The sequence below is a fragment of the Carettochelys insculpta genome, chromosome 28, assembly GCF_033958435.1.
Source record: "Carettochelys insculpta isolate YL-2023 chromosome 28, ASM3395843v1, whole genome shotgun sequence".
In the NCBI taxonomy this organism is placed as follows: Eukaryota; Metazoa; Chordata; order Testudines; family Carettochelyidae; genus Carettochelys; species Carettochelys insculpta.
Genome location: NC_134164.1, coordinates 859,632 through 885,552, shown reverse-complemented (window position 1 = coordinate 885,552; position 25,921 = coordinate 859,632). Strand labels below are relative to the sequence as shown.

The following is a 25,921-nucleotide window of genomic DNA, read 5'->3' as shown; positions in this document are numbered from 1 at the left end:
GAAGTAAATACAAGGAGAGAGACACATTGGGGAGCACACCAGGGGAGAAGCTAGGGAAGGAGAATGCAAAAGAAAAGGTTATCAAGTACGAGTCAAGAGGGCAGCAACGGAAAACCTGTCCTGTTCTTCAAACCTCACAATGGACTAGCCTCTCCACAGAAGATTCCAACCCCCGCACTGTTTCATAGCCTGCACCTGCGCACACTAATCCCCCCACCACTTTCTAAATAATTCAGTTTTACTTGTGGGCACTTGAGCTCTGTGCTTTCCCAGCTCCCGACGCATTTGGATGCTTGTACAGTATTTTGATGAAATGAGAAGGGCTAAATGATTAACATTTTTCACTGGGGTGATGGAGGGAGGGAGAGTCAATGCATCTGGTCAATAAAATGATCAGTGCCAGCAGACTGGTTTGTTGTTACTGCTGTTGTCTGCCAAGCTATGCAACATCCACAGCAGTGTGGCAATTGCCACACATGGGGAATAGAGATGAACCATGCGTACGATAAAGGCGGACAGGGTAGGAGAACAGGTGGTTTTTCTCCACTTGCCAGGCTTCTATGATCCAAGGCAGATAGCACTCTACTTTCAACTGCCTCAGGAATCACCTACTTTTATCTATTTTCCTTGATGGGAAATATTCTCATAAATAAATAAAAAATTTCTTCAAGTTGTGTCTACTCTATGGGGAACACAGCAGTTTAGCTACACCAGCATAACCCTGTTGCTGTAGGATGCAGCTAGACTACAGAAGGGGTGTCCCCCCACAATCATCCTGGGGGCACCACATCCCTAAGCAACAGTATTACATTGCCTGAAGCATTCTGCTGTCAGCCTAGTTGTGCCTACAATAGGGATTACATCTGCATCACTATAGCACTAATGACTGTCGACTTTTCTACGCTCCCAAGTGTCATGTCAATCTAAAAGTGTAGAGCAAGTCTTAGCCTACTCAGCATCTCTTGCCTCCAAGATGTGCCTGGTACTTCTGCGTGTTCCTGTCTTATGTTAGCCTAATGGTCCTCCATTTTTTCCCTTCCTGTTGCCAATTGTTCTGGAAGAGAAAGACCCTCTCCATCCCACCACCCTTTGGAAAAGTCTACACTGGCAGCGGCACAGAACACAGCAGTAAAACTGCTGCTGCACATTCATGCTATCAGCTGCCAATGCTGGTTCCTGAAAAACACATCATTCTGCTGGCCACCTGGAAATCCTTGGGGTGATCTCAGATAATCTATATTCGTTCCTTTTTAAGACTATGTGCCAATTCAATGGTGCCAAGGGTCCCCAATGGAGCAACAACTCTCTCTACCAAGGCTGACTCCCCTCCAAAACAGATAGCATGATTGAGATATGTGCTCCACCACAGGCATGAACACGAGATCAGAAGGGCAAAGCACCTCTACCATAGCACATTGAGAACTGCATAGGGTTAAATCGCTATGAAATGTGTGTACCATGTCTATGTGAGACGCTCTTAACCAGCGCAAATACTGACATACTCTGCTGGTAAAGTATTGGTCCTACTGTGGACCAATGTTCCCACTAATTTTTCCACCCATATGCAGAATAAATGTTGTTATGTGCTCTCAGGAATGTGCAGACGCACACCAGGAGTAGGAACACACGCTGCTGGCTGTGGGCACTGTGGATGATCTGCTAATCAGCTGGGTGGCATTTGAATCTCTTCTATGTAGCCACACAAACACTCCCCTTCCCCATATGAGCAAAACAAATTATAGCATAAAAGCAGTTTTGGCATTACAACAGTATACACTAGCAGCTTCTGCAGGCATAGCAACGTTGTTCAGGGATCGTGTATCTTTACACCTCTGGCCAACACAACTATAACACAACTCCAGAATCTGGGTATGCTCATACTTAGCTACCAAATCAGAATCCTGATTAAGTCAGAAATGCAGCTTCCCTTCCCCCATGCTGTAAAAACAACTCAGAGGCTCCCTTGCATTCAGGAGCACTCTCTTTTAGGTGGATGTGTCTATCATATCTCTTGTTTATAAAGATTCTCTCCCTGAAGGGGAAAAAAAAATGAGGAGTAGGTCACCATTGTCCACACAAAATGGAGATTTCAAAGAGATCATTAAGCATAGCTGCGGTTGCAGTTTTGAGTGACCCACCAAGGACAGAGACCTAGAAATTATTTCAGGTAAGCCACCAACAACCAAGAGGAGCTAAGGTACAGAAACACTCTCAAATACCATTAATATACAACTATATAATCGTACTCCTACTATTTGCCAATTCCCTGAGCTATCCCACTCACCTACTGTTTTCTGATCTATTTCCCCACTGTCTCTTAATTTTTTTACACAACGTGCGCATGCGCACAGCCACAGATCATATAGCACATATCTCTGATGCTTGTTCGCTCACAGGATAAGGCTTCTTTTAGCTCTAAAACGTGGTGACATACCTTCTTTCTTCTGTTTGCAATGAGCTGCGATGGCTACACTGAATAGCAGTTGCCATGCCCAACACTACTGTAAACCCTCGAGTTACATGGGGGTTACGTTCCTGCAACCCCTGTGTAACTCAAATTTTTGCACAAGTTGGGAGACAGGAACCAGGCTGCAGCCAGATTCTGGGCTCCCCTAGGCTTGCCTGGTTCCCATCTCCTTGCCTTTTGTGGGACCCAGGAAATTGACCAGCCACATGCTGGTCAGTTTCTTGGTCCTTCAAGCAGCAGAGAGACAGGAACCAAGCAACAGACTGGTTCCCAGTTCCCTACTGCTAGCTGGACCCAGGAAACTGACCAGCACATGGCTGGTCAGTTTCTCGCTTCCTGCCAGGCGAGCACTTGCATGAGCTGGTCAGTTTCCCAGGTCCTGCAAGTGGCAGGAAGCTGGGAACCAGGCTGCTGGCTCCTGGAGCTTCCTGGCTCCCCTCTTCTTGCAGACCTGGGGAACTGACCAGGGCAGCAGCCTCGCTTAGTTTCCTGTCTCTAGCCAGTGGAGGGGAGCCAGGAAGCAGGGGGAAGACAGTGAGAAGGGGTTCTTAGCCTCCCACATTAGCAAGATGACAACCGCAGAATAGCTTCAAGCTGTGCGTAACTCATGTTAAAGTGAGTTACATGCAACTTGAAGCTGCACATTTCAAGAGTTTACTGTACAGGAAAAAAAAATAAAAGACATGTGCTAGCCAAAACAGCAGCAGTTTTTTAATTCACGGAACACTTCCATCTCCTTGACGTTACCAATGCCAACTCGTGGTCTGATGACGCTCTAGAATACATCATTTGACCTCAGCAGAATGGCCGTTCCAGCCTCCATGGAGAACAGACCTGGGTCTGGCTAAGCAGCATTCATTATATAGCAAAGTTTTGCAAAACTAACTTTAACCACAAAAGATCTATGGCATTTTTCAAAAGAACCATCAATAAAATAAAAATGCCACTTACCTTCACTCCAAACAGCCTGGCTCCATGCCACAGCATGGCACCAGTGATAATTAGGACATCAGCAAATAATGCATTCTAGAGAGTTATTACAAACCTGGAGTTGGATGGAATGATTTCTGAGGGTGCTGCAATGAATAAAAAGGTTGGTTTAGAAACTCACTGAATGGTATATACCCCCTTTTATCTTTATTGTTTGAGGCTTCAGCACCTAGGAATACATTTAGCTCATTAAAAGAAAATTTTGCCATTCAACTTTGTTTATAGGCCTCAGATAAGAGACTGCTGTTGCCTACTTTAGATTTTACCATCTGCCATTCCACATTAGAGATCAGATCTGCAATTAAAAAAAAAAATCAGCAGGGTACATGTAGTGAGTGGCATTACCTGAGTCAGAACAATGTAGGAGATGCAGAAAAGCCATGAAGAAAAATAAACTTCAGGATCATTAGGAATGGAAACGACTACAATCAGCTTCAGAGAGGCAGCCGGGTTAGTCTCTCTCAGGAAAAAAAGGACAAGCCCTGTGTCACCTTACAGGCTAACAAATTTATGGAGCATAAACTTTCATGGGCTGGAACTCACTTTGCCAGATACATGAAGTTTTTAGAGAATCATGGGGTTGGAAGAGACCTTGTGAGATCGAGAACAGGACCAATTCTAATTAAATCATCCCAGCCAGGGCTTCGTCAAGCCAGGACTTAAAGATGACAGAGGCAAAAATCATTGAATACTTCAGCTTTTCCCACATCATCTGTCACTAGATAACCATCCAGTAAGGGTACCACAGCCTCCCTGATCACCCTCTTATTGCTAACATGCCTTTAGAAACCTCTCTTATCCCCTTTCACAGCCCTTGCTAGCTGCAACTTCTATTGCACTTTTGCCTTCCTGATTACACCCCTGCATGCTCGAGCAATATATTTATACACTTCCTTAGTCACCTGTCCAAGTTTCTACTTCTTGTATGCTTCCTTTTTGCATCTGATGAAGTGGGTTCCAGCCCAAGAAAGCTTATGTCCAAATAAATTTGGTAGTGTTTAAGGGGCCACAATTGTTGTTATAAATCACCAATACTTAACAAAACTTTTCATCAACAGGCCTCTCAGGGCTTTAGAGAGTATTAGTCCCATTTTTTATAAAGATAGGAAGCACGTTGACTTACTTGAAATAAACGCTTGTACTCTGAGTGGAGCATAGGTCACCTATAAATCTCCTCCATGTCACTCTGTCTCAGGACAAAACTTCTAGCTGACTCCAGGAATACCCCAAATTGTTGTCCTTCAATCTCAGCAGATCTTCTCCACATTATCTAAGGTCTTGCATTTTCCTTGCGGGTTCCATTTGAGAGCTTGATGGACTATGCTTCATGATGGTTTTCTGAGAGTATGGCCTAGCCATCTCCACTTTCTTGCTTTGAACGTCAAGCAGTTCTTGTCCTGCTGTTTCAGAGCTCCTCATTTGTGACAAAGTCTTGCCATTTGATGCAAAAGATGTATCTCAGGCACCTGTTTATGAATGTCTGTAGCTTGTGATTTGAAGACTTTTTACTACACCAGGTCTTGCATCCATACAAAAGCGCACACTTCATATTTGTGTTGAAAATCTGCGGTGTCATCTTTGTACATATTATTTGTGAACCCCATATAGGGCGAAGAGTCCTGAATGCAGCTGTGTCCTTCCCTGTCCTGGCACTGATATCCTTGTCTGTTCCTCCATCTCTGTCCATGATATTCCCCCAGTAGGTGAACTGCTCCACATTTTCCAGGTCATCCCTTCCCAGTGTGATGGTGGTCATGTTGGGACTCATTGTTCCTCATTGTCTTGGTCTCTCCCTTGTTAATGCTCAGTCCAGTTATTGAGGCAGTTTTGTTTAGTGTTGCAACCTTTTCTTCCATGTTGGAGGGTGACAGTCAGCAAAATTAACGTCCTCTAGCTGTTTGAAAAGTGTCCACTGAATGCCTTGTTGACAGCAACCTGACGTCCTGCTCGTAAGTTGGTCCATTTTGATCAAGAACAGGAGGAGTGATGATAGGCATCCTTGTTGCACTCCTGAGAGTATACTGAAGGATTCTGTCCACATACTGTTGTGAACAGCTTGGTACTTAGAGGGTTTGGACACGGAACAGATCAAGTTAATAATTTTGGGTGGGATGCCCCGGTGTTGCAGCACTTTCCACAAAGTGTCTTTATCAATGCTGTTGAAGCCTTTTTCAATGTCTATGAAGGTTATGTACAGGGGTAGTCAAGTGACTGTTCTGTGATCACTCAGTTGCTATCAAAACGAAAAGCAGTCAAGTAGCACTTTAAAAGACTAGCAAAATAGTTTATTAGGTGAGCTTTCATGGGACAGACCCACTTCTTCAGACCATAGCCAGACCAGACTCAATATTTAAGACACAGAGAACCAAAAACAATAAGCAAGGAGGACAAATCAGAAAAAGATAATCAAGGTGAGCAAATCAGAGAGTGGAGGGGTGGGGGGGAAGATCAAGAATTAGATTGAGTCAAGTATGCAGACGAGCCCCCATAGTGACGCAGAAAGTTCCCATCACTATTTAAACCATGTGTTAATGTTCCGAATTTGAATATAAATGTCAGTTCATCCACTTCTCTTTCTAAAACGGAGAGATAATTTCTCTTCAGTAACACACATACCTTGAGGTCATGGACAGAATGCCCCATTCCATTAAAATGTTGACTAACTGGTTTGTGGATCTGGAGTGTTTTGATGTCTGTTTTGTGCCTGTTGACCCTTTGTCTAAGGGAGTTAGAAGTCTGTCCAATATACAAAGCATCTGGGCATTGTTGGCACATGATGGCATATATGATGTTAGTAGAGGAGCATGAGAAAGTGCTCGTGATTCTGTGAGTAACCTGGTTAGGTCCAGTGATGGTATTTCCAGAGAAGATATGTGGACAAAGCTGGCAGCAGGCTTTGTTGCAGGGAAAGGTTCCAGGACTGGTGTTCCTGGGGTATAGACTGCGGCTGTTAGTAAGGATCCTCATGAGATTGGGAGGTTGTCTGTAGGAGAGAACAGGCATGTCACTCAGGGCCTTCTGGAGCGTAGCATCCTGATTAAGAATAGGTTGTAGGTCTTTAATAATTTGTTGCAGTGGTCTGAGTTGGGGGCTGTAGGTGATGACCAGTGGTGTTCTGTTCTTGACTTTTTTGGGCCGATCTTGGAGTAGCTGGTTTCTGGGTATGCGTCTGGTCCTGTCGATTTGTTTTTTTTACTTCTCCTGGTGGGTAATTCAGGTTTATGAATATTTGGTAAAGTTCGTGTAGTTTTTGGTCTCCGTCAGTTGGATCAGAGCAAATGCGATTATACCTAAGAGCTTGACTGTAAACAGTGGATCTAGTCACGTGTGCAGGATGGAAACTAGAAGGGTATAGATAAGTGTAGCGATCAGTAGGTTTTCGGTACAGTGTGGTACTGATCAGGCCATCCTTGATTAGTACTGTAGTGTCCAGGAAATCTCTCTTGCATGTTGTAATCGAGGCATAAGTTGATGGTGGGGTGTAGATTGTTAAAGTCTCTGTGGAATTCTTCTAGAGCCTCTGTACCATGGGTCCAAATCATAAAGATGTCACCAATGTATCTTAAGTAGAGGAGTGGTAATAGGGGACGAGAGCTGAGGAATCGTTGTTCCAGGTCAGCCATAAATATATTAGCATATTGTGGGGCCATGCGGGTGCCCATAGCAGTTCCACTAATTTGGAGGTATAAATTGTCCCCAAAACGGAAATGATTGTGTGCGAGAACAAAGTTACAGAGGTCAGACACCAGACTGGCTGTGGTGGCATCAGGGATGGTGTTCCTGATTGCTTGTAATCCGTCTTTATGTGGAATATTAGTGTACAGAGCCTCTATATCCATTGTGGCAAGGATGGCGTTATCAGGAACTTTTCTGATGTTTTGTAATTTCCTCAGGAAGTCGGTGGTATCTCGGATATAGCTGGGAGCGTTGGTGGCATAGGGTTTGAGGAGGGAGTTCACGTAACTGGATAGTCCGGTGGTAAGAGTGCCAATACCTGAAATGATAGGGTGTCCAGGGTTTCCAGGTTTGTGGATTTTGGGAAGTAAATAGAATAATCCAGGCTGCGGCTCAGATGGTGTGTCTGAGTTAATGAAGTCCCGAGTAGCAGCAGGGAGTTCCTTCTGTAGTTGTTGTAATTTCCTTTGGAATTCCAAAGTGGGATCAGCGGAGAGAGGTCTGTAAAATGTGGTGTTGGAGAGTTGTCTGGCTGCCTCCTGTTCATAGTCTGACCTATTCAGGATGACAACAGCACCCCCTTTGTCAGCTGGTTTGATTATGATGTCTAGGTTATTTTTGAGACTCTGGACAGCATAGTGTTCAGCATAGTTGAGATTGTGTCTCATTTGGCATTGTTTGTGTATAATGTCAGACTGAGCACGGTTGCGGAAGCATTGTACGTAGAAGTCCAGACTTTCACTACGACCCTCAGGGAGAGTCCACATATAGTTCTTCTTCTTTTGTTGTCGGTAGTGGGGAGTCGAGAGAGTCAGACTGTTGTTCATAGGTGTGCTGGAAAAATTCCTTTAGACGGAGGCGGCAAAAGGCTTCAAGGTCCCCACAGAATTGTATTAAGTTCGTGGGGGAAGTAGGGCAGAAGGAAAGACCCCGGGATAAGAGAGACTCCTCTGCTGGGCTGAGTTGGTAGTTTGAAAGGTTAACAATGTTGTTGGTCGAGCCACTGTTATTGTGGTTGAAGTATCCTGAGGAATGAAGTAATGAAGAAAATTTATTCTCTTTCCTTTTTTGTAGAAAGAGGAAGTGTGTTTTATAAATATCTTGTCTGGCACTGGTAAAGTTTCGTACTGTGGGGTCTTGTGTGGATGCCTGTTCATTGATGATAATTTCAAGTTCAGAGAGTTCATTTTTGATCATCTTTTGTTTATTGTAAAGGATTTTGATCAAGTGGTTCCTCGGTTTCTTAGAAAGCGTGTTGCATAGATGTTCACTGTAGTCAGTGTAGTATGTTGATTGTAATGGGTTTTTCACTGCCAGTCCCTTGGGTATAATGTCCATTTTCTTGCATTTGGAGAGAAAGATGATGTCTGTCTGGATCTGGGCGAGTTTTTTCATGTAGTTGATGGATCTCCATTCCAAATGGCTAAATGTAGTGCCTTGCATGTCGAATAGTAACAGAGAGTAAGCCGTGCTAGTCTATACACTATCAAAACAAAAAGCAGTCAAGTAGTACTTTAAAGACTAGCAAAATAGTTTATTAGGTGAGCGGAACATTAACACATGGTTTAAATCGTGATGGGAACTTTCTGAGTCACTATAGGGGCTCGTCTGCATACTTGACTCAGTCTAATTCTTGATCTTCCCCCCCACCCCTCCACACTCTGATTTGCTCACCTTGATTATCTTTTTCTGATTTGTCCTCCTTGCTTACTGTTTTTGGTTCTCTGTGTCTTAAATATTGAGTCTGTTCTGGTCTGGCTGTGGTCTGAAGAAGTGGGTCTGTCCCACGAAAGCTCACCTAATAAACTATTTTGCTAGTCTTTAAAGTGCTACTTGACTGCTTTTTGTTTTGATAGTGTATAGACTAGCACGGCTTACTCTCTGTTACTATTCACAGTTGCTAATTGGTCAGGAAGCACAAGGAGCGAAATAATTGGCCCAAGGTCACACCATCAGTCCATAAGAGAAGTGGGAATACAAATCAGATCTCCCAACGTCCGGTTTCCTGGCTTCTCTACTGTTTATAATGACAAGTTGCTAACTCTAAAAGTTGTGTTACCTACTAGTTACTACAGAGAAGCACACCTCATTTCTGGGGTCATTTGGAATCTTTGTCTATTGCCCATAATCTACAGCTTTACATCATTTCCAAACACTAATGCTGATGGTCTCACTTTGAAGCGTCATGCTTAGTTTAGACTCATCTTGCAAATCAGATGAGAATGTTGGTCAAGTTCTATAAGCCTAATATATTTCATAGATGTTAGAGGCAGAAAACACCTATTTGCCTGATAATTTTCAAACCGTGGCTCCTGAAATACTGCCAGGTGCTGGCAATGTTATAGCTTTTGCAGTGTTAAAGTATCTCTCAATTTCCATGTGTGATTCATCCTGCTAGTTGTAACCCAGTGGTGAACTCTTTCAGAGAAGTTAATGAACTCAGCATCCTATTCAGCTGGTTTGTATCTGTCATGTGTTCTTTTGGCATAAGTTGAACAATGAGCTAATTTGTCAATGACAAAAAGACTAGAAGAGTAGGGGGAAAAGAGGAAGGACCAAAGTAATGTGGCTTGAATAAAATAGTTCAGCAGAGGCCTCAGGCAACGAGAGGAGGGATGGGCCTAATAAATGCTCAGTCCTGTTCTGAAGGAGAAACTACAAGTGAAAAAATGGAGGAGGGAGGAGAAGAGAGGGAAGATGAGGTGTAGGGAAGTAAATGAAATACCCTAAGCTCAAGCAGCTGCAATCATCTGGGCAGAAACAAGGAGGAGTCCTGTGGCACTTAAGACTAACCAATTTAGACTCCTCATTGTTTTTGCGGAAACAGACTAACATGACTACCTCTCTGAACCTTGTCATCTTAGTAGTGTTCATGTTCACACAGTCTCCTTACAACTATCCTATTGGTATTTTTTCAGATAACCCAACACTGCAGCCATCGCAGATAAGCTATAAAGGTAAGGGAGTTGGCTGATCCATAAAAGGGTGAGAAAGAAAAAGTCACCATTAGGTTGTTCATTATATCCATCCTCAAGTCAGCTTCTCTGTTTCCCACAGCATACTGAAGTTCTTTGTCTAGTCTACTTTTGAATTACCTAAAAGTTATAGGATACCCACTGCATCTGAGAACAACAAGAAGTCCTGTGGCACCTTATAAACTAACAGATAGTTTGGAGCATAAGCTTTTATGGGTTGCAATCCAATGAAGCTGGTCTTTACCCATGAAAGCTTATGCTCCAAACTATCTGTTAGTCTATAAGGTGCCACACGACTTCTTGTTCTTGAAGATACAGACTAACATGGCTACCTCTCTGATACTTGTCACTACATCTGAGTGACAATTCCAGAATCTTTGTAACAGGAAAATGTTTTCCAACAGTTGGGTGAGGTTTTAATTTGTTAATTTTCATCCTTTGAGTCCTAAGGGATACACTGCACTTGTCTCAACCCTTGATTTATTTCCTTGCTCTTTGTACAAATAGCTAAACAAACAGTTACTTTCCCAACACCATTGCCAAATGGCAGCAATTTCAACTAATCTTTGTTGTGTTTTCTTCACTGAAGTCCTTCCAAATGAATGCCTTTTGACAGTGCAGGTGAATATTGCATTCTCAGCTCTGGTTTAAACAGTGCTGGTGCAGTGGCAACACCATGGGCATGGCCTCTAGTGTCTGTACTGGGACCAGTCCTATTCAACTTTGTTTTGGCTCTTATGGCATTGTAACCTGCTATCCAATTTACTGTACACTCTCTCCTCTTGCTTTCTTTTGGCATCACCGTGTTTCCAATTATCTTCCTTCCAAAGACTCTGAGTTTCAGATTACTGCTGCCCAGCTGCATTCTTATATTACTCTTGATTGAATGACAATTCCCTCTGTCTCCAATACTTTTACCGTTCCTCTTCCTGTGAATTTATTGAGTCCTTCACACTGAAACAAGGTACCAGCAAACTTTTCCAAACTACTTTCTTCCAAATGAACCTCAACTCTGACATGATTGACAATTTCTATTGGGCTAAGTATAATTCACAGTTCTCATTTGGTTATTGTGAATCGATACTTTTAACTTCTCTAGGCTCCTGTGTATCATTTCTCCATGATTTTTTCCACAGTTTCTCAGATTCATGGAAGCATAGACTGGACAGACCTTGAGAAGTCCCTGCACTCATGGCAGGATCAATCACCACTTAGATTATCCCTGACAGGTATTTGTCTAACCTGCTCTTAAACATCTGCAGTGATGGAGATTCCACAACCTCCCTAAGCAGTTTATTCCAGTGCTTAACCACCCTGATAGGAAGTTTTCCTAATAGCCAGCCTAAACATCCTTTGTTGCAAGACCATTGCTTCTTGTCCTATCATCAGAGGTTAGGGAGAATAATTCTTTTCTCTCCTACTTGTAACAACCTTTCAGGTACTTGCAAACTGCTCCCTCTCAGACTTCTCTTTTCCAGACTAAACAACCCGAATTTTGTCAGTCTTTCCTCATAGGTCATCTTCTAAACATTTTTGTTGCTGTTCTTGGGATCTTCTGCCATTTGTCCACATATTGCAGAAATGTGGCACCCCAGAACTGGACACAATATTCCAGTTGAGACTCAATCAGCACGGAGTAGAGTGGAAGAATTATTCCTTGATTCTTTCTTACAATACTCCTGCTAAATACATCGCAGAGTGATGTTTGCTTTTTTTGTAAGAGCGGGACACTGTTGACACATATTTGTCTTGTGGTCCATTATGACTCCCAACTCTCTTTCTGCAATACTCCTTCTTGGGTAGTCATCCTCCATTTTGTGTGTGCACAACTGATTGTTCCTTCTTAATTGGAGTACTTTGCATTTGTCCTTATTTAGTCTATTTACCTCAGATAATTTCTAATTATAATTCAATCACCCAAAGCACTTGCAACTTCTCCCAGATAGGTATCTTTCACAAACTTCATTAAACATACTCTGTATGTCATTATATAAATCACCCATGAAGATTCTGAAAAGAACTAGACCCAAAACTGATCCCTATGGAAACCCACTCATTATGACCTTCCAGCAAGATAAGATTGTGAACCATTGATAGTTACTGTCTGTGAACAGTTGTCTAACCTTACATGCACCCACCTGATAGTAGCTCCATTTAGGTTTCTCTGATCCAGTTTGTGTGGCCAGACTTGACACTGCTTAAATCACCCATTCCTGTACACACTAAAGCAGACCTACTGGTGCTTTTAAGTTTAATTTAATGATAATTAATATAAACAAGAATTGCCAAGTCAGAATTTGCGGCTGCATGTGTGTGCAATCAAAGGCAAAACTCCAAGCAGCAGAAGGTTGGGGGAAGGAGGTGGAGGGAAGCAGAGACAGACACCTTGTATAATTAAATACCTTCATATTAAATTAACTGAAAAGTCATTAGAAATAAACAAGTTAAGTAATTCTGAATCACAAGTCTGGAGAAGTCACAAGAGAGAGAGAGAGAAAGATAGATAGATCTTCCTGGCCCAAAGTGATTAAACAGGATAATTATTCTTGCAAAGCCATTGCAGAAAACATTGGACTGAACTTGAGAACTCTTCGGAAACAAAGGAAAGTGGAAGGAGATTTTACAAAAGATAGCAATGTTGTTCTTAAAAGCAGTTTTAGAGCCAGAACAAAGCAAGAAACAGTTTCAAAGCACAGCAGTTCTCCCTGCTCAGTTGTTTGTTCGCAGACAAGCTGTTTCCTTTCATCTGGAAAAACTTACACAATAAGGAGAAAAATACCTCAGCAGACTAACTCTATAATAAAACAGAAAGCCCAAGGGGCAGTCAGTGAGATCTCTCTTTGGTGGCCAAAGGATCATTCAGTGCTTGGATGCTCAGAAAAAGCAGACACTGCTTCTGGGCTCAGGCTGATGTATATTATCCTGCTGAAGCCTGAAGAAGCTAATAAGTTTATGCAGATATTTCTCATTCTCCTGAGAAACAGCAACCCCCCAGCTCAGTGTAGAAGCAAACAGAAAAGTGTGAGAAATCAGATAACACACCCAGATGGAGACAGATGTGTGACTACACAAAAAGCTTGGGTATATCCTCATGACACTGGTGGAAGGTTGGTGGGGGTGAGGGGAGGGGAAGGGAGAGAAGAAATCAGGACCACAGACAGCGTTCCCTGTAAACTGTGAGCTTGTGAAGCCACTCAGGAGAGTCAAATGCCACCCATCTAATCAGCAGAGCATCCACAGGTATGTTCAGCTTTCTCCTGGTGGTGCATATTCACACATACCCTCAGCACACAAATTTATTCTGCACATGGATGGCAAAAATATGCACAGGGATGAACAAGATTAGAGGGAACACTGTCCATAGGACCCAGACTACACAATTTAATTCGGATCTCAGCATAGACATGCGGCAGCTGAGAAAATTCTGTAAAAACATCCCTCTGAAATACTGTTGTGATAAAAATGCCTCTCCTTGTGGAATTCAAATCCCCAACTGTTCCACTGGCACCAACATCTCTGCAGTAACAACACATGCCACAGATTGTGAGGTAACCATTTCAGATGTGGGGAGGGGAGGATATCAGTGGGAGGTTTATGAACAGTATGCTCTAGTTCTGATGTTGTTATAACCAGATGGCTTCAGCTGTATCATTTACAATTAAAACAAAACAAAAAGAAAAAAAAAAGTGAAGTTGACAAAGTGTTAAATCAACTGGAACAATCTGAACACATAGCCTCCTTCATGCAACTGAATTCAGAGAACTTTCATGACACTGAGCATACCCTGGAGACATAGCTGGCCCTACAGGAAAGGCTGGGACAGACAAGTCCCAGAACTGATTACCTTCCTGCAGGTATATCTCCATCCCTCTGGGAAAGAAGCTGCCAAATCTGAATTTGCTTTCCAGTAAGTACCTCCCCCATAGAAAGGGTGGGAAAAGTGACACCTAGACCCATTTGTCTTCTGATAGGTATGTCTGCATCCCAAGGAATGGCTGAGCCAGGGAGACTCCCAGAACAGTTGGATGTGCTATCCCAACAAGGTTGAAAGCTTTGTGGTTTTAACCTTACAGTAAACAAAGTTTCCTTAGAATAGTGAGACAGCTTTATGACTCTCAAGTAGCTAACGTCAAACTTTCAAAGGTGGAAGGTAGTTATAAAACTTGGGGTTACCAGTTTGCAGCTCTTACAAGGCTGGAATTATGGGGAGAATGAGAAGTTCATCACATGCTTCATTCCACTTAAAAGAAGTGCATATTAAATCCCACACACAGGTTAAGTCAGAGTTTAATCAACAAACTATGGGAATTTATGAGCCAAGTGAAATGTAGAAAAGACAGTGTGTATGCTAAGGACCTAGCAAAGGCAGGGGGTGGGAAGAGGGCAGGAAGGACACTCCTGCAAGTCACCATTTGATAAAAATACACACAGCATTAGGATAAAAAAAAAACACCCACAAGCATCTGAGTAAAGGTTCTCTCTTTTACACAAGACAGAGGTTGTGAAAAGGAACCATAACAGAATCATAAATTAGAAACAAAGCCATCTACTCCATTTGCCAGACAGAAGCTAAACTGTTCTCTAGAGCAGATTCCATGGCCCTCTTTGGCCTTTTTGCAGTCAGACCAGTTTCCCCCCATCCAGAAGCAGGGTGTTTTAACTTAACTCCTTTGGATATCAGGGCCTAGTGATGGCTCGAACAGATGATCGCTCTCCCCCACATTCAGCCATCCAGCCTTTTATTATGTTTATTACAACAAAATGTTCTCAGGTATTTTGGCAATATCTGCGAAGAGGAATAAAATGCAATTTGGAATTATAGTTCTGTGCAAAATCTCCCTTAGTAAATCACATTTGGATTCTGGGACAGGTGTGTTGATGTAAGTAACTGACAGCCTGAAACAGAATCCTTAGGGAACTGGTTTGCAACTGGTAGGAGTTTAAAAAAATAAAGGGAATAAGAAAGAAAAAGATACCACACAGTACAAAATAGTAATTATTTATATTTTCAAAAAGAAAAAAAATTACCAGCTATTTTGGAACTTCTTCCCTGTAAGAAGAGTGACTAATAGAAAGGAACAGGACCAGCTCCTAGACGGTCAACAAGTCAGGTACAAACAGTTGATAAGAATCATTTAGCAACTTAGGACAGGGACCTTTGACGTAGCATTCATGAACAATAAAACTTTTCCTTTTTTTAAAAAAAGGGGGAAAAATAAAGCAGGGAAAAATGCCAAAAACATTTCCCACAATATCTAAAAACAGGTAACCATTGTCCTCGTGAGACAGCACGCTTCAGATCAAGGGTTTTCCAGTCCTAGAAAGCCAATGTTGATTTGCAAAGGCCGCTTTCAGTCTATTCACATACTCCTTAGCACACAGCCTTTTGCTGTCCCCTTTCACTTCAACTTGTTATTCAGTAAAAAGACTCTTTTCCCAAATCAACACACAAGTGCTACTAAGAGAGAAACTGATCTTCTTGTTGCCAAATGGCATTAAGGAGTTACGCAAATGTCCAGTTTTTAGCACAGCTGGAAGGATGTGTATTCTTTCTCTTACACAAATACTACTGGAGCTCCCACCATGTACTTCCTCCTCTTCGGAATCTTAATGGAAATTCTCTTCGTTTCCTACTCACTCCAAAACTAAAATGTCATCTTTGCTCCAGGTGTCTGACGACCTGCTCTGTGCTGTCAGACATTTTATTTCCCCCCAGTAACACTACTGAGATAGTCTGAGCGGGCCGGTGGTTAAACCGAATGCCGTAGTTATTGACTCATTCAAGTCGAAGGGAACACACAGACGATGCAGCGACAGGGATTTGTTAGGTTGAACAGCTCCTGAGCCCCAGACCCACCCTCCCCCATTCCCCAAGTTACTTGGTGCTGTTTTGAAAAGTCTGGGTGTCACGAAGCAGTCTTTCCCCCCACAACAGAGTAAAAGCTCCTCAGATTGTGCCGTCTACCTGGTGGTCAAGGCCAGAGCAGCAATAGCTGCTGCTGCTTCCAGAGAAACATGGGATCATGTGACAGGCACGGCCTTAGGATTGCTTCAGTCGCTTACGTGGTGGTCCCAAGAAGGGACACTGTGCAGAGGCCAAAGAGCGATATGCCTCAGCCACCAAATGGGGATGTGATACCACCATAGACTTCCAGCCTGAGGTCTCCATGACATCAGAAGCATGACTAGAAAGAGAACAATATAGAATTATTGATTTTACTGAGAAAACAATCTTAAAACATTGTTTTCTCATACCTGGGACCCTGAGGAAATTCTCTCTTATTATGGAATCTCATTTAGTGCACACATTACATCACTTTTACTACATTCACAAGTTTTGGTCCTGCTTGTCTAGCTTTTGCTTTACACAGTTCCTTCAACATAGCAAGATTTAATGATCTAAACATGAATATTCTGAGGCAAGAAAGACACAATGCATTTCTGCTTCAACCTCCATTCATGACAGGACAGATGATTACTCCATATACACTATGTAGTTGAGAGACAGGGCAATCATCAGCCAGTACCACAAAAGATTTCAGACCTCAACAGAGGCAATTTTACCTAGGAAAATGTCTGCTATTTTAACACTGTAAAATATTAATGACCTCTCTTCACCTCCTGTGTTATTTTACATCTTAAAAAGTTCCCACCTCCACAGAAAAACAATGAGACAGTTAAGTCTGCAGCACTCCTCCCTACATGTCTTCAGAACTGACCCCAAAAGAACTCATTAATTAATCCTTAGAACAGGGGCAGGCAACAATTTGATGGGGGTAGGTGGTTCACTCCAAGATTCTGTTAAGTGGTCAAAGGCTGCACTTTTCAATGGAACGGGTGTGAGGTCTAGGATGAAGGTTAAGTGTAGAAGACAGCTCAGGGTAGAGGATGATGATGTAGGAGAGGACTTGGGGGTGTCAAAGGGGGAGTATGGACGTAAGAGAGGGCTGTGACCTGGTGCAGGGTATTGGGGTGCAGAGTTCAGGAGGGGGTATGGAGCAGGTATGGGTGCAAGAGAAGATTCTGGACTGGGGGAGGGGTGTAAGATATGGTGAAAGAGGCAGGGTCTGGCCAGGAGACACTCACCTAAGCAGCTCCAGGCTAGCAGCACACACAGGCTGTTTTCATGCCTTCTAGTGTCCTCACACTGCTCAAAGTGGCTGGCCTGTTACTTATGGCTCTCTGCACTGTAGGGGAAAGCTGCGCACGCTTCCCCCACCCTCAGCAAAATCTCTCAGCTCCCACTGGCCTATTTCCAGCCAAAAGGAGCAGAGACATTTTTCTGGGGGGCAAGGGCAGCATTTGAAGCTCTTCCCCCATCCACAGCAGAGAGAGCCACAGGGAGCAGCCAGATGCTTTGAATGGCAGTGCCACAGGGGTGGGCTACGGGCTGGATCTGGCCTCTGGGCCATATCTTGCCTGCCCCTCCCTTAGAACGAAGGGTGTTTTCTAGGATCACGACAAACGTAGGTTTGTATTTCACTACTGCAGATCTACAAGACGAAAGAAGATCACTTCCTCTCCTTTTGGTTTTATAAGTCACAAGAAGGCTGCAGTAAATTCAATGGTTTGTTTTCTCCCCCCTATTTATGTCATTCCTACCCCCAATCATAGGATTGGTGCAAACTTACTAGTTAATGAAGTCTACAGCTTGAGTTTTTAGCTGATCAGCACTGTGTAGATCAGCCAGAATGAGAATCTCAGCTGCGTTTTCCACAGACAGGTTACTGCACAGTGCATCCTCACACATCACCTTCAAGCGTTCCAAAGCATACTGCAAAACAGAAGTTAAATTACGGTTACAGTGAGAAAACCTTAGCATGACCTGCACTGAAGCTCTACTTGTGCTGCTTCTCGCTCAGTAACAATGCTATACTACCATGCTGCACAGACCTCTCCACTTCGTTAGCTACATTCACACACAATTTGTACTCATAAGAGGCTTCTGACCAGCTAGAGAGTCCAGTTGTTATGTGCCCACCCTGAACAAAGAAATGGACAGGCATCATAGCCACCATAACTCTTATCCCACCTTCTGATGTTATAGAGTTACTTGTATCACTGTCATGCTTAAAGGAGGACCTGGAATTCTCATTTTAAACTCCTATTATCTCAGATATTTCATACTGCATATTGCTGAAACCTAGCACTTCTTTTACTCTATTGCTACTCATATGGTTCTTGTTCTGCAGACAAACCTACGCTATTGTGACTGCTCCATAAGTATTCTTACATTCCAACTGCGCTGGCAGTTTTCACTTTATTTCTTTGCCATTAATGCGCAGCAAGTCAAGATGAACCTTTTACAAACACAAAGTACTATTTTTATACTAACGTGTTAAGCAGAGCCCATGCTACCTGTTTCCAGGGGTAATCCAGTTAGAAACTGAAAGCAACAAAGCATGCCTGAAAAGCACAGGCAAAACACACTACTCTTAACTTCCATTTCTCAGACAGTTCCTGGCCATCTTGTGTTGCAACCATATCAAATATTTTGAGCTATGGGGTTTAGGGCCCCATCAGTAGATAAGAAACTGAAACAGAACACTAAGAGTGGCTATCAAATCTCACACCCACTTTCTGCAGCACTTGAATCTATATGGGAACAATCTGCAGGCAGTATGACCCAGGTTTTCAGAAGCAACCAGTAATGTTAGGTGCTGATCTTGACAGCTTAAAAAGGAAATGATTTTTACAAAGTGCTGAGCATCCAACCTCTTAAAATAAGATTCTTTAAAATCTTTCAGTTAGGTACCAAGAAGTTGAGGTAACTAGAATCACTGGTCACTTTTGAAAATCTTGGCCCCGAAGATCTTACCCTGGAGCTCTTTTGGATGAAAAAAGCCCTGAAGTCCTGGCCCACTAGGATGCCCTTCACAGGCATAAGGCCAGCAATCCCAGTGTTCTGAATAAATTCTAATTTGAATAGTTACATTCAGACTACATAAATTCTTATACTTCAGTGAGGAAACCTTACCACATCTCTCTCAAAATTATTTGTACCATTACTGAGTGTCGTTAAAGAGCTCCTGCTTTTCACCTCGGAGGCAACTATGCTTCAGGGGTGGACAAAGTGAACCTCGTGTACAGTTTACAATACCTTCTGGAACACTTTGGGCTGAAAAGTCATATTAATGACAGATCCTCAGATGAAAGACTTGTGTGTATGAACTACTTGTGGACACAAAAGGTCTGTTTTATTTTCTTACAGTCAATGCAATGCTAGTGTCTACCTTGTTTTCTTGACTTTGTAAAGAGCATTGGGATGCTCACAGTATGAAAGGCATCATATAAAGCTAATTTTTAGATATTCTGGTGGACTTTATTCCATTACAGTTAGGTTACAATCAATTACTTCATGTTGTAAGACCTTTTCTTTTATAAAATGTAGTACTAATGGTCTTTTCAGCTTGAACCCTGGAACTCCTAGCAAGAAGAGTTTTCCCTTGCCAAAGAAACTGAGGGAGGATGGAAGGTCTGTTCAAAAGTTTGACCTCTATGGGACAGAAGAAAATATACGAGTTTACCTAGTGAATTCTAACTTAATGCGTTTCAACTGGAGGACAAAAATAAGACTTTTTGCAAGCTGCTATTACATATTACTGTCTGTGTTAGTAGAAGCTTAAACTTATTTCCTGTGTACAGTGAATAAACTGCTCTCCCAACATACAATATTCATATAGATATTCACTATGTATAACAGCTCCCAATTATGTAAATGGACAAAAGTAGATATTCTTGTCTCTCAGGTACTAAGTCCCACCCCCCCTTAATTACACTTCTGAAAAAACTGCCTAATAGCGTCCTTACCCAAGAGATTGAAATAGTGTCTCGTGGGTTTAGAAGATGTGTTTTGTTTTGTTTTTGGTCTAATTACATATTTTCCCCCAAGAGACTGGAAAAGTTCAGAAGAAGCTGTTTCAGGTCTCTTGGGCAAATATTAGATGTTTTATACGTTTTCAGAAAAGACTTCAGTTTCTGTTTTTCAAGAGACACAAGGAGTTTAAAAGGAAAAGCTATATTAAAAGCCAAGAAATTCAAACTTAAAGATGACTCTCTGCCCTTAATATACTATTGCTGCTTATTTATTCTTGCCTCTGTTAAAAATGATGCATGAGCTTTCAACCAATCTGCTTTAAATATAGAACAAAACACATTATAATGGCTACACTGTGTGAGGATCTGTTTGTATTGTTCCTCATTTTAATTCTAGTTCTGCTGTTATGAAGCCGTCATATAGAGCACGTCACCTCCACATCACCAGTTTGAACTGGGCCCTGATCAGAAGTGACAGGAAGTAGTTATATTTGTTGGCTGCATGGTGGTTTATGTGGAACCAAGTTACATGCATCCACATGTTAAAATCCACCACGTTAATTGGCACCCACAAGAGAATCCAAGGACGGAAGGAGCATGGAGACTGAACTACGCTCTCACCCCTAGAGGTGGTCCCTCCAGGTCAGAGTTGAGGCACAATGGCAGGGCAGTGTGGAGAATCTTGCACTGCTTCTACCCGTGCTGAACCTGTTTGGTGGATAAATACAGGACTTTAGTCTCCAGTGCTGTCAAACTGGCACCTTTCACCAGCACTAAGTTCACTTTTAAAAGCAAAAGAAAGGAAATAAAAATTCTGGTTATAGATTAAGAATTTCCACCAGTAAATATGACTCATAGGCCAGCAACGCATCTTCTGTCCTTGGTGCTCCAAAGGGAGGTGGACAGAGGCTGGCAGGCTAGGCCACTGCAGTGCACCTGACAGACAAGGATGACCACCAGCCAAAACACCCCCAATACCTCCTTGCAATGGACTTGTAAAGTCACAGCAGGATTAAGGCAAGTAACTTTTGTCAGTGTGCCCATTTCTCCTCAAACTGCAGGGACTGCCACTGCAAACATCACAGATCATCCCCACTCTAACATTCTCCATTATCCTTATGTTCAAAGTATCTTGGCTTAAAGTTGCTACTATCAGCCAGCCCAGAAGAAAAAGTAAAGAGGGAAAAAAAAAAAAAAGTAAGACTATGACCTCTGTCTGGCAAAAAAAGTACCACTTTTGAGATTGAATGCCCTGGCCAACTACTTCCAGGTCCATCCTGAATGTGCCTCCTGCTTCACTCCCATTTCATATAGTAGACTATAGTTCTAGCACAGTTTTTCAAATGAGCATTTGGGACAAATATTTAACATAACCATCAAGAATTTAACAGAACAGAGCTGCTTTACCTCCTCTCGCTATTTAAGCTGAGGAAAGAAAGGTTTGCATTAATTCTTTTATGAGTTACGCTGGTATTGCTATAACTTTCCCTATGCTACATAAGAGTAGGTCCAGTTAACAGGAGCTGTTCAAGAGAACTGCCCTGGTGTATAGTAACAGAGAGTAAGCCGTGCTAGTCTATACACTATCAAAACAAAAAGCAGTCAAGTAGCACTTTAAAGACTAGCAAAATAGTTTATTAGGTGAGCTTTCGTGGGACAGACCCACTTCTTCAGACCATATCCAGACCAGAACAGACTCAATATTTAAGACACAGAGAACCAAAAACAGTAAGCAAGGAGGACAAATCAGAAAAAGATAATCAAGGTGAGCAAATCAGAGAGTGGAGGGGTGGGGGGGAAGATCAAGAATTAGACTGAGTCAAGTATACATACTTTGTCTGCATACCTGACTCAGTCTAATTCTTTATCTTCCCCTCCACTCTCTGATTTGCTCACCTTGATTATCTTTTTCTGATTTGTCCTCCTTGCTTACTGTTTTTGGTTCTCTGTGTCTTAAATATTGAGTCTGTTCTGGTCTGGATACGGTCTGAAGAAGTGGGTCTGTCCCACGAAAGCTCACCTAATAAACTATTTTGCTAGTCTTTAAAGTGCTACTTGACTGCTTTTTGCCCTGGTGTACGTTTCAGCAAGAACAAACATGCATGCGTGCATATGCACACAAGTTCATTTAAGCTCACTCACTCAACACTGCCCTACTACAATTCAAGGAGCTCAGTGAAAACATCCATGCAGCCATCTTCAAGGCTCACCAGCAAAACAAGGCATGTGTCGCTGCCAATCCCCTGAACAAGCACAAATCCTAACTGTACCTTGTCAGCAGCTGCAAGCAAATCGTCAGCCATTTTGTCAAGGTTTGGTGCCTTCCCCGTGTAAATAAAGCACATCATTTCCTTAAAAACTTCAGGTTCCACATCATTGATTTCAACCCGATTCTGTTTTGGAAGAATGAAGATTATTAAAATCCTGACACAATGCTAGCCACAGAGCTTTACTAGGGTTATCTGGATTTTGAAATTAGTTATACAGAGAACTCTTGAGCAACACGTACTACTCATAAAAGTGAGAAATAACAGACTTTTTTTTAAAATGGAAATTCCATCAAGTGTTTTTTTCCCCCTTTATGCCTATAAACTCTTGTCATTCACTATGTTTTAAAAGGGACTATCGTCAATTTGGTTTCTAATAACATTTTATTCTAGTTTTCAAACCTTAATTGATTTAGCTGCACCAAAACAGAGCACGACTAAAATTTCTCCATTTTATCTTTCTTCTGTAAGATTTGAGAAGCAATCCTATTCCAGGTTCATCCTATTTTTCCGGCTCCTCTTGGTTCATTCTCTTTCAACTTTCACTCAGTTATATCAATTTTGAGGACTGTACTTGATTTAGTGATTGTCTCTTTTCTGGTTTTATGAGAAGCAATCCCACTGCAGGCACATCCAGTTTTTCCTGGAACAATCAAATCCTTATGTTGCTTTAAGTTTTGATTAAGAGGAAACTGTATACCAAATTTGAGGGCCCTGGCTCTTACCATTTAGCAGGAGTTCTTGATCAGACAAATTCTCTAAAATATATAGTAGACTTTCTAATTTTCCCTGTTGCACTGTATGCTCTCTCTCAAGGGTAAAAAAGATCAGAAATGACTTATTGATCTTTCTTTCTCCCTTCTGGGCAGCTAAAACAGAGTTCAGTAGATATGGTGAAAAAACCCACAATGTTCAAAAACAGCTTATGCTCATGATTTACACCAGCTGCCCCCAGGTATTCTCAAATCATCATCATGGATATTAAGAATCAAGCTTAGATCTATGCACCCAGATGGGAAGGCTCTGTAGACACTTACCTTTTTACTCTCTTCCATTTCATGTTCAAACATGGCACTGAAAACTGGGGAACGTGCTATGATAGTTGGGGAAAGACAACAAATACAGTTAAAATACTAGAGATCACTCTTGACCCCCAGAGGAGCTGAAGGCTGTAACACCCAATAGTTTTTCCTCACTAATCTCTTTGGTATTAAGATGGGAAATATTACAAGATAGCAGCAGTCACAAACTCAAAATACTAATACACCTATCAACTTCTTTGGTGATCCAGTACCAAGGTAACTTCAAAATGTGTAAATCAGGGCTTTTTATGGCCCTTCAAACAAGGCCAAAGAGCAATGTAGTCAAAATGTATTTCATGGCACTAAGGATGGATGCTTCAGAAAAAGCTGATAACCTCCCCTCCACAGTTGCTTTGGGGACACATTACACTACCATTCACAAATTTACCTCCCCACCATGTTTATCTACCCAGGAGGCAGGCAATTCAACTGAAGGAGAAGGGAACCCCTTCTCCTGCCCTATAAGGATCTTTTGCTACAGAACTATAGTTGGCAGGGGTCTGAGGCACTTTTGCTCCTCTTTCCTGGAGCATTTTCCTAAAAAGCAAAACTCTTAGATTTATTAGGAGAGCACTTCATCTGCCATGATGCTGCTGTCTCTGAGCCTGCTAAGGCCTGCAGAAGTCAATACTAACCTGCCAGTATGGCTTTGTGAGCCTGGAACTCCTGGCCAGCAACACACAGACAGCAGTCTGTGAAACGAGAATTCTCCCAAAGTCCTCCCAACTCATCTGCCAAGCGGCACTCAGGTACCTTCACCATGTTCATGGTGTTCTGGCCAGAGATATTGACTGAGTCCTGTACCACACTCACCTGAAAAAAAGCAGCGTATTAGATTATCCATGTGATGAATGGGAGGGCTAATACCACTCTCTGGATGTTCCAGCCATTCAGTTAACTTTTTTTTTTTTTTTTTTTTTTTTTTTTTTTATAGTTGTTAACTCTCAATGACTCTAACCGTCTCGCCTGTAAAAAGGTTAAAATTATAGACACTGTGTCTTTGAGAGTTCCCAGGAATGTTAGGGAAGCAGGAAATGATTTGGCAGGAGGTCAGGAGAGCCAATGGAAACAGTGTGAGCTTTTTAATTGGAAGCAGAGACTTTCTTGTTCCTGTCTTTGTGTGACCAGAGCAGAAATGGACAGCCATAAATTAAGCCAGGAAACAAGACATGGATAATCCAATGACATTCATGCCTAGGGAAGAACTAAGTCCTGGAACTACAGATATGTGAGCAGAACTGGGAATGTCTCGTCAGATGCAATCACGTTATTTTATTTCTGGGTTTGTTGGACTTCTCTGTGGTGAACAAATGTAGCTATCCCTATTACACTATAAATTTCCAAGCTGAACTCCAGGGAAGCAATTCTGTGTTTTAATTCTTTTTTGTTGTTGATGCTCTGTGAAACCTAGCAACCAATGATGTTTCACCAAGTATGTTCTCTTCGGTTTGTAATAAAAATCATCTTTTTAAGACCATGATCTGATTCCTGTGTCCCAGGAGGCAGGAAGTTCTGTGTGTATGTGCCTAAGGTTGCAACCCATACTACTAGGATAAATTAGTTTTTTAAAATCTTTCCAGAGGCAGAGATTCCCAAATGCATCTTCCTGGGTTCTTGCATTTGGGTGGTGGCAGCAATACCAATCCCACATCAGAGAATCTGTGACCTTGGAGTTTTTAAAACAGATACCTTTATAGTTGCAAGGTAATTTTACAGCCTCTTACAGTTGTGAAGTCTCTGCTGCACTCAGGAGTGTCAGACTACAACAGGCTTCACTTTCAGGACACATGAAGGGAGACAGAGAGTGAACCCTCATTTACCAAATGAAGCACAGTGGAACTAGATATATGCCTACATTGAAGAGCCATCTATAATGGGATGACTGCTGTCTCAAAGTCCTCCCCTACGAGATACCAAATTTAAGTCATCTCCATCCTGAATTTGGCAAAAAGTCCACCTCTTCTTGACACCATTCGTGACCAGACCTAGTTCTTTTCCTGGATCAAAATTCTGGAGTCTACCTCACAGATAAGCTTCTTCACAGACAATGCTAGAAGCAACCACCAGATAGTGATATACAGGAAAAGTCACTGGTGTACGAACATCATCTATATCAGTGGTATCCAAAAGGAATTCAAAGATGGCCACACGTGTGGCTGTCAGCATTCTAATTCACCACATTGTATTATACAAAACTTCATTACATAATATAAGATTATTAGTAGATATTTCATACTAAACAACGCAAACAACATTTCAAATGAGCCATTTATTAATATTATTAGAAATCAGCGTGAGACTTGCAATCTTTATCTTTTATTAAGGCCCTGAAATCAGGCAAATATTCCAGAGAGTTACTGAGCATCTCAACTTCGCTTCCTGGTTTTTATCCAACATCTTCTATCAATATTTTCATTTTATGAAAGTTACTGCAGAAACGGGGGATTCACAGACCCTTGTAATTCCAAACATCGATAACAGCTTTGTGATAGCTGAGTAGAGAACGACTAACTCATTTTCTTTTAAAAGGTGAGCCCATTTCATCAAAACAGACTTATCTTTCAAAGGAGAATTGATTTGGCTTTGAAGCAAAAGCGTATCCATTTCAAAACCACACCCTTCTAAAGAAAGCAGACTGGCAAACTCAAG

General features: G+C 42.0%; 1 protein-coding gene across 3 annotated transcripts in view; it reads right to left on the bottom strand.

Annotated features, from left to right (window-relative positions):
• Window positions 1-15,959: 15,959 nt before the first annotated feature.
• SPOP (speckle type BTB/POZ protein) overlaps window positions 15,960-25,921 on the bottom strand; it is a 44,211-nt gene continuing 34,249 nt past the window's right edge. For all 3 annotated transcript variants that reach the window (XM_074979222.1, XM_074979223.1, XM_074979224.1), the window contains exons 6-10: window positions 23,908-24,085; window positions 23,228-23,283; window positions 22,194-22,316; window positions 17,739-17,881; window positions 15,960-16,292 (exon numbers count right to left, since the gene is read on the bottom strand). In XM_074979222.1, coding sequence (XP_074835323.1) covers window positions 16,148-16,292; window positions 17,739-17,881; window positions 22,194-22,316; window positions 23,228-23,283; window positions 23,908-24,085 — 645 coding nt within the window. In that variant the 3' untranslated portion in view covers window positions 15,960-16,147. The remainder of the gene's footprint in view (window positions 16,293-17,738; window positions 17,882-22,193; window positions 22,317-23,227; window positions 23,284-23,907; window positions 24,086-25,921) is intronic.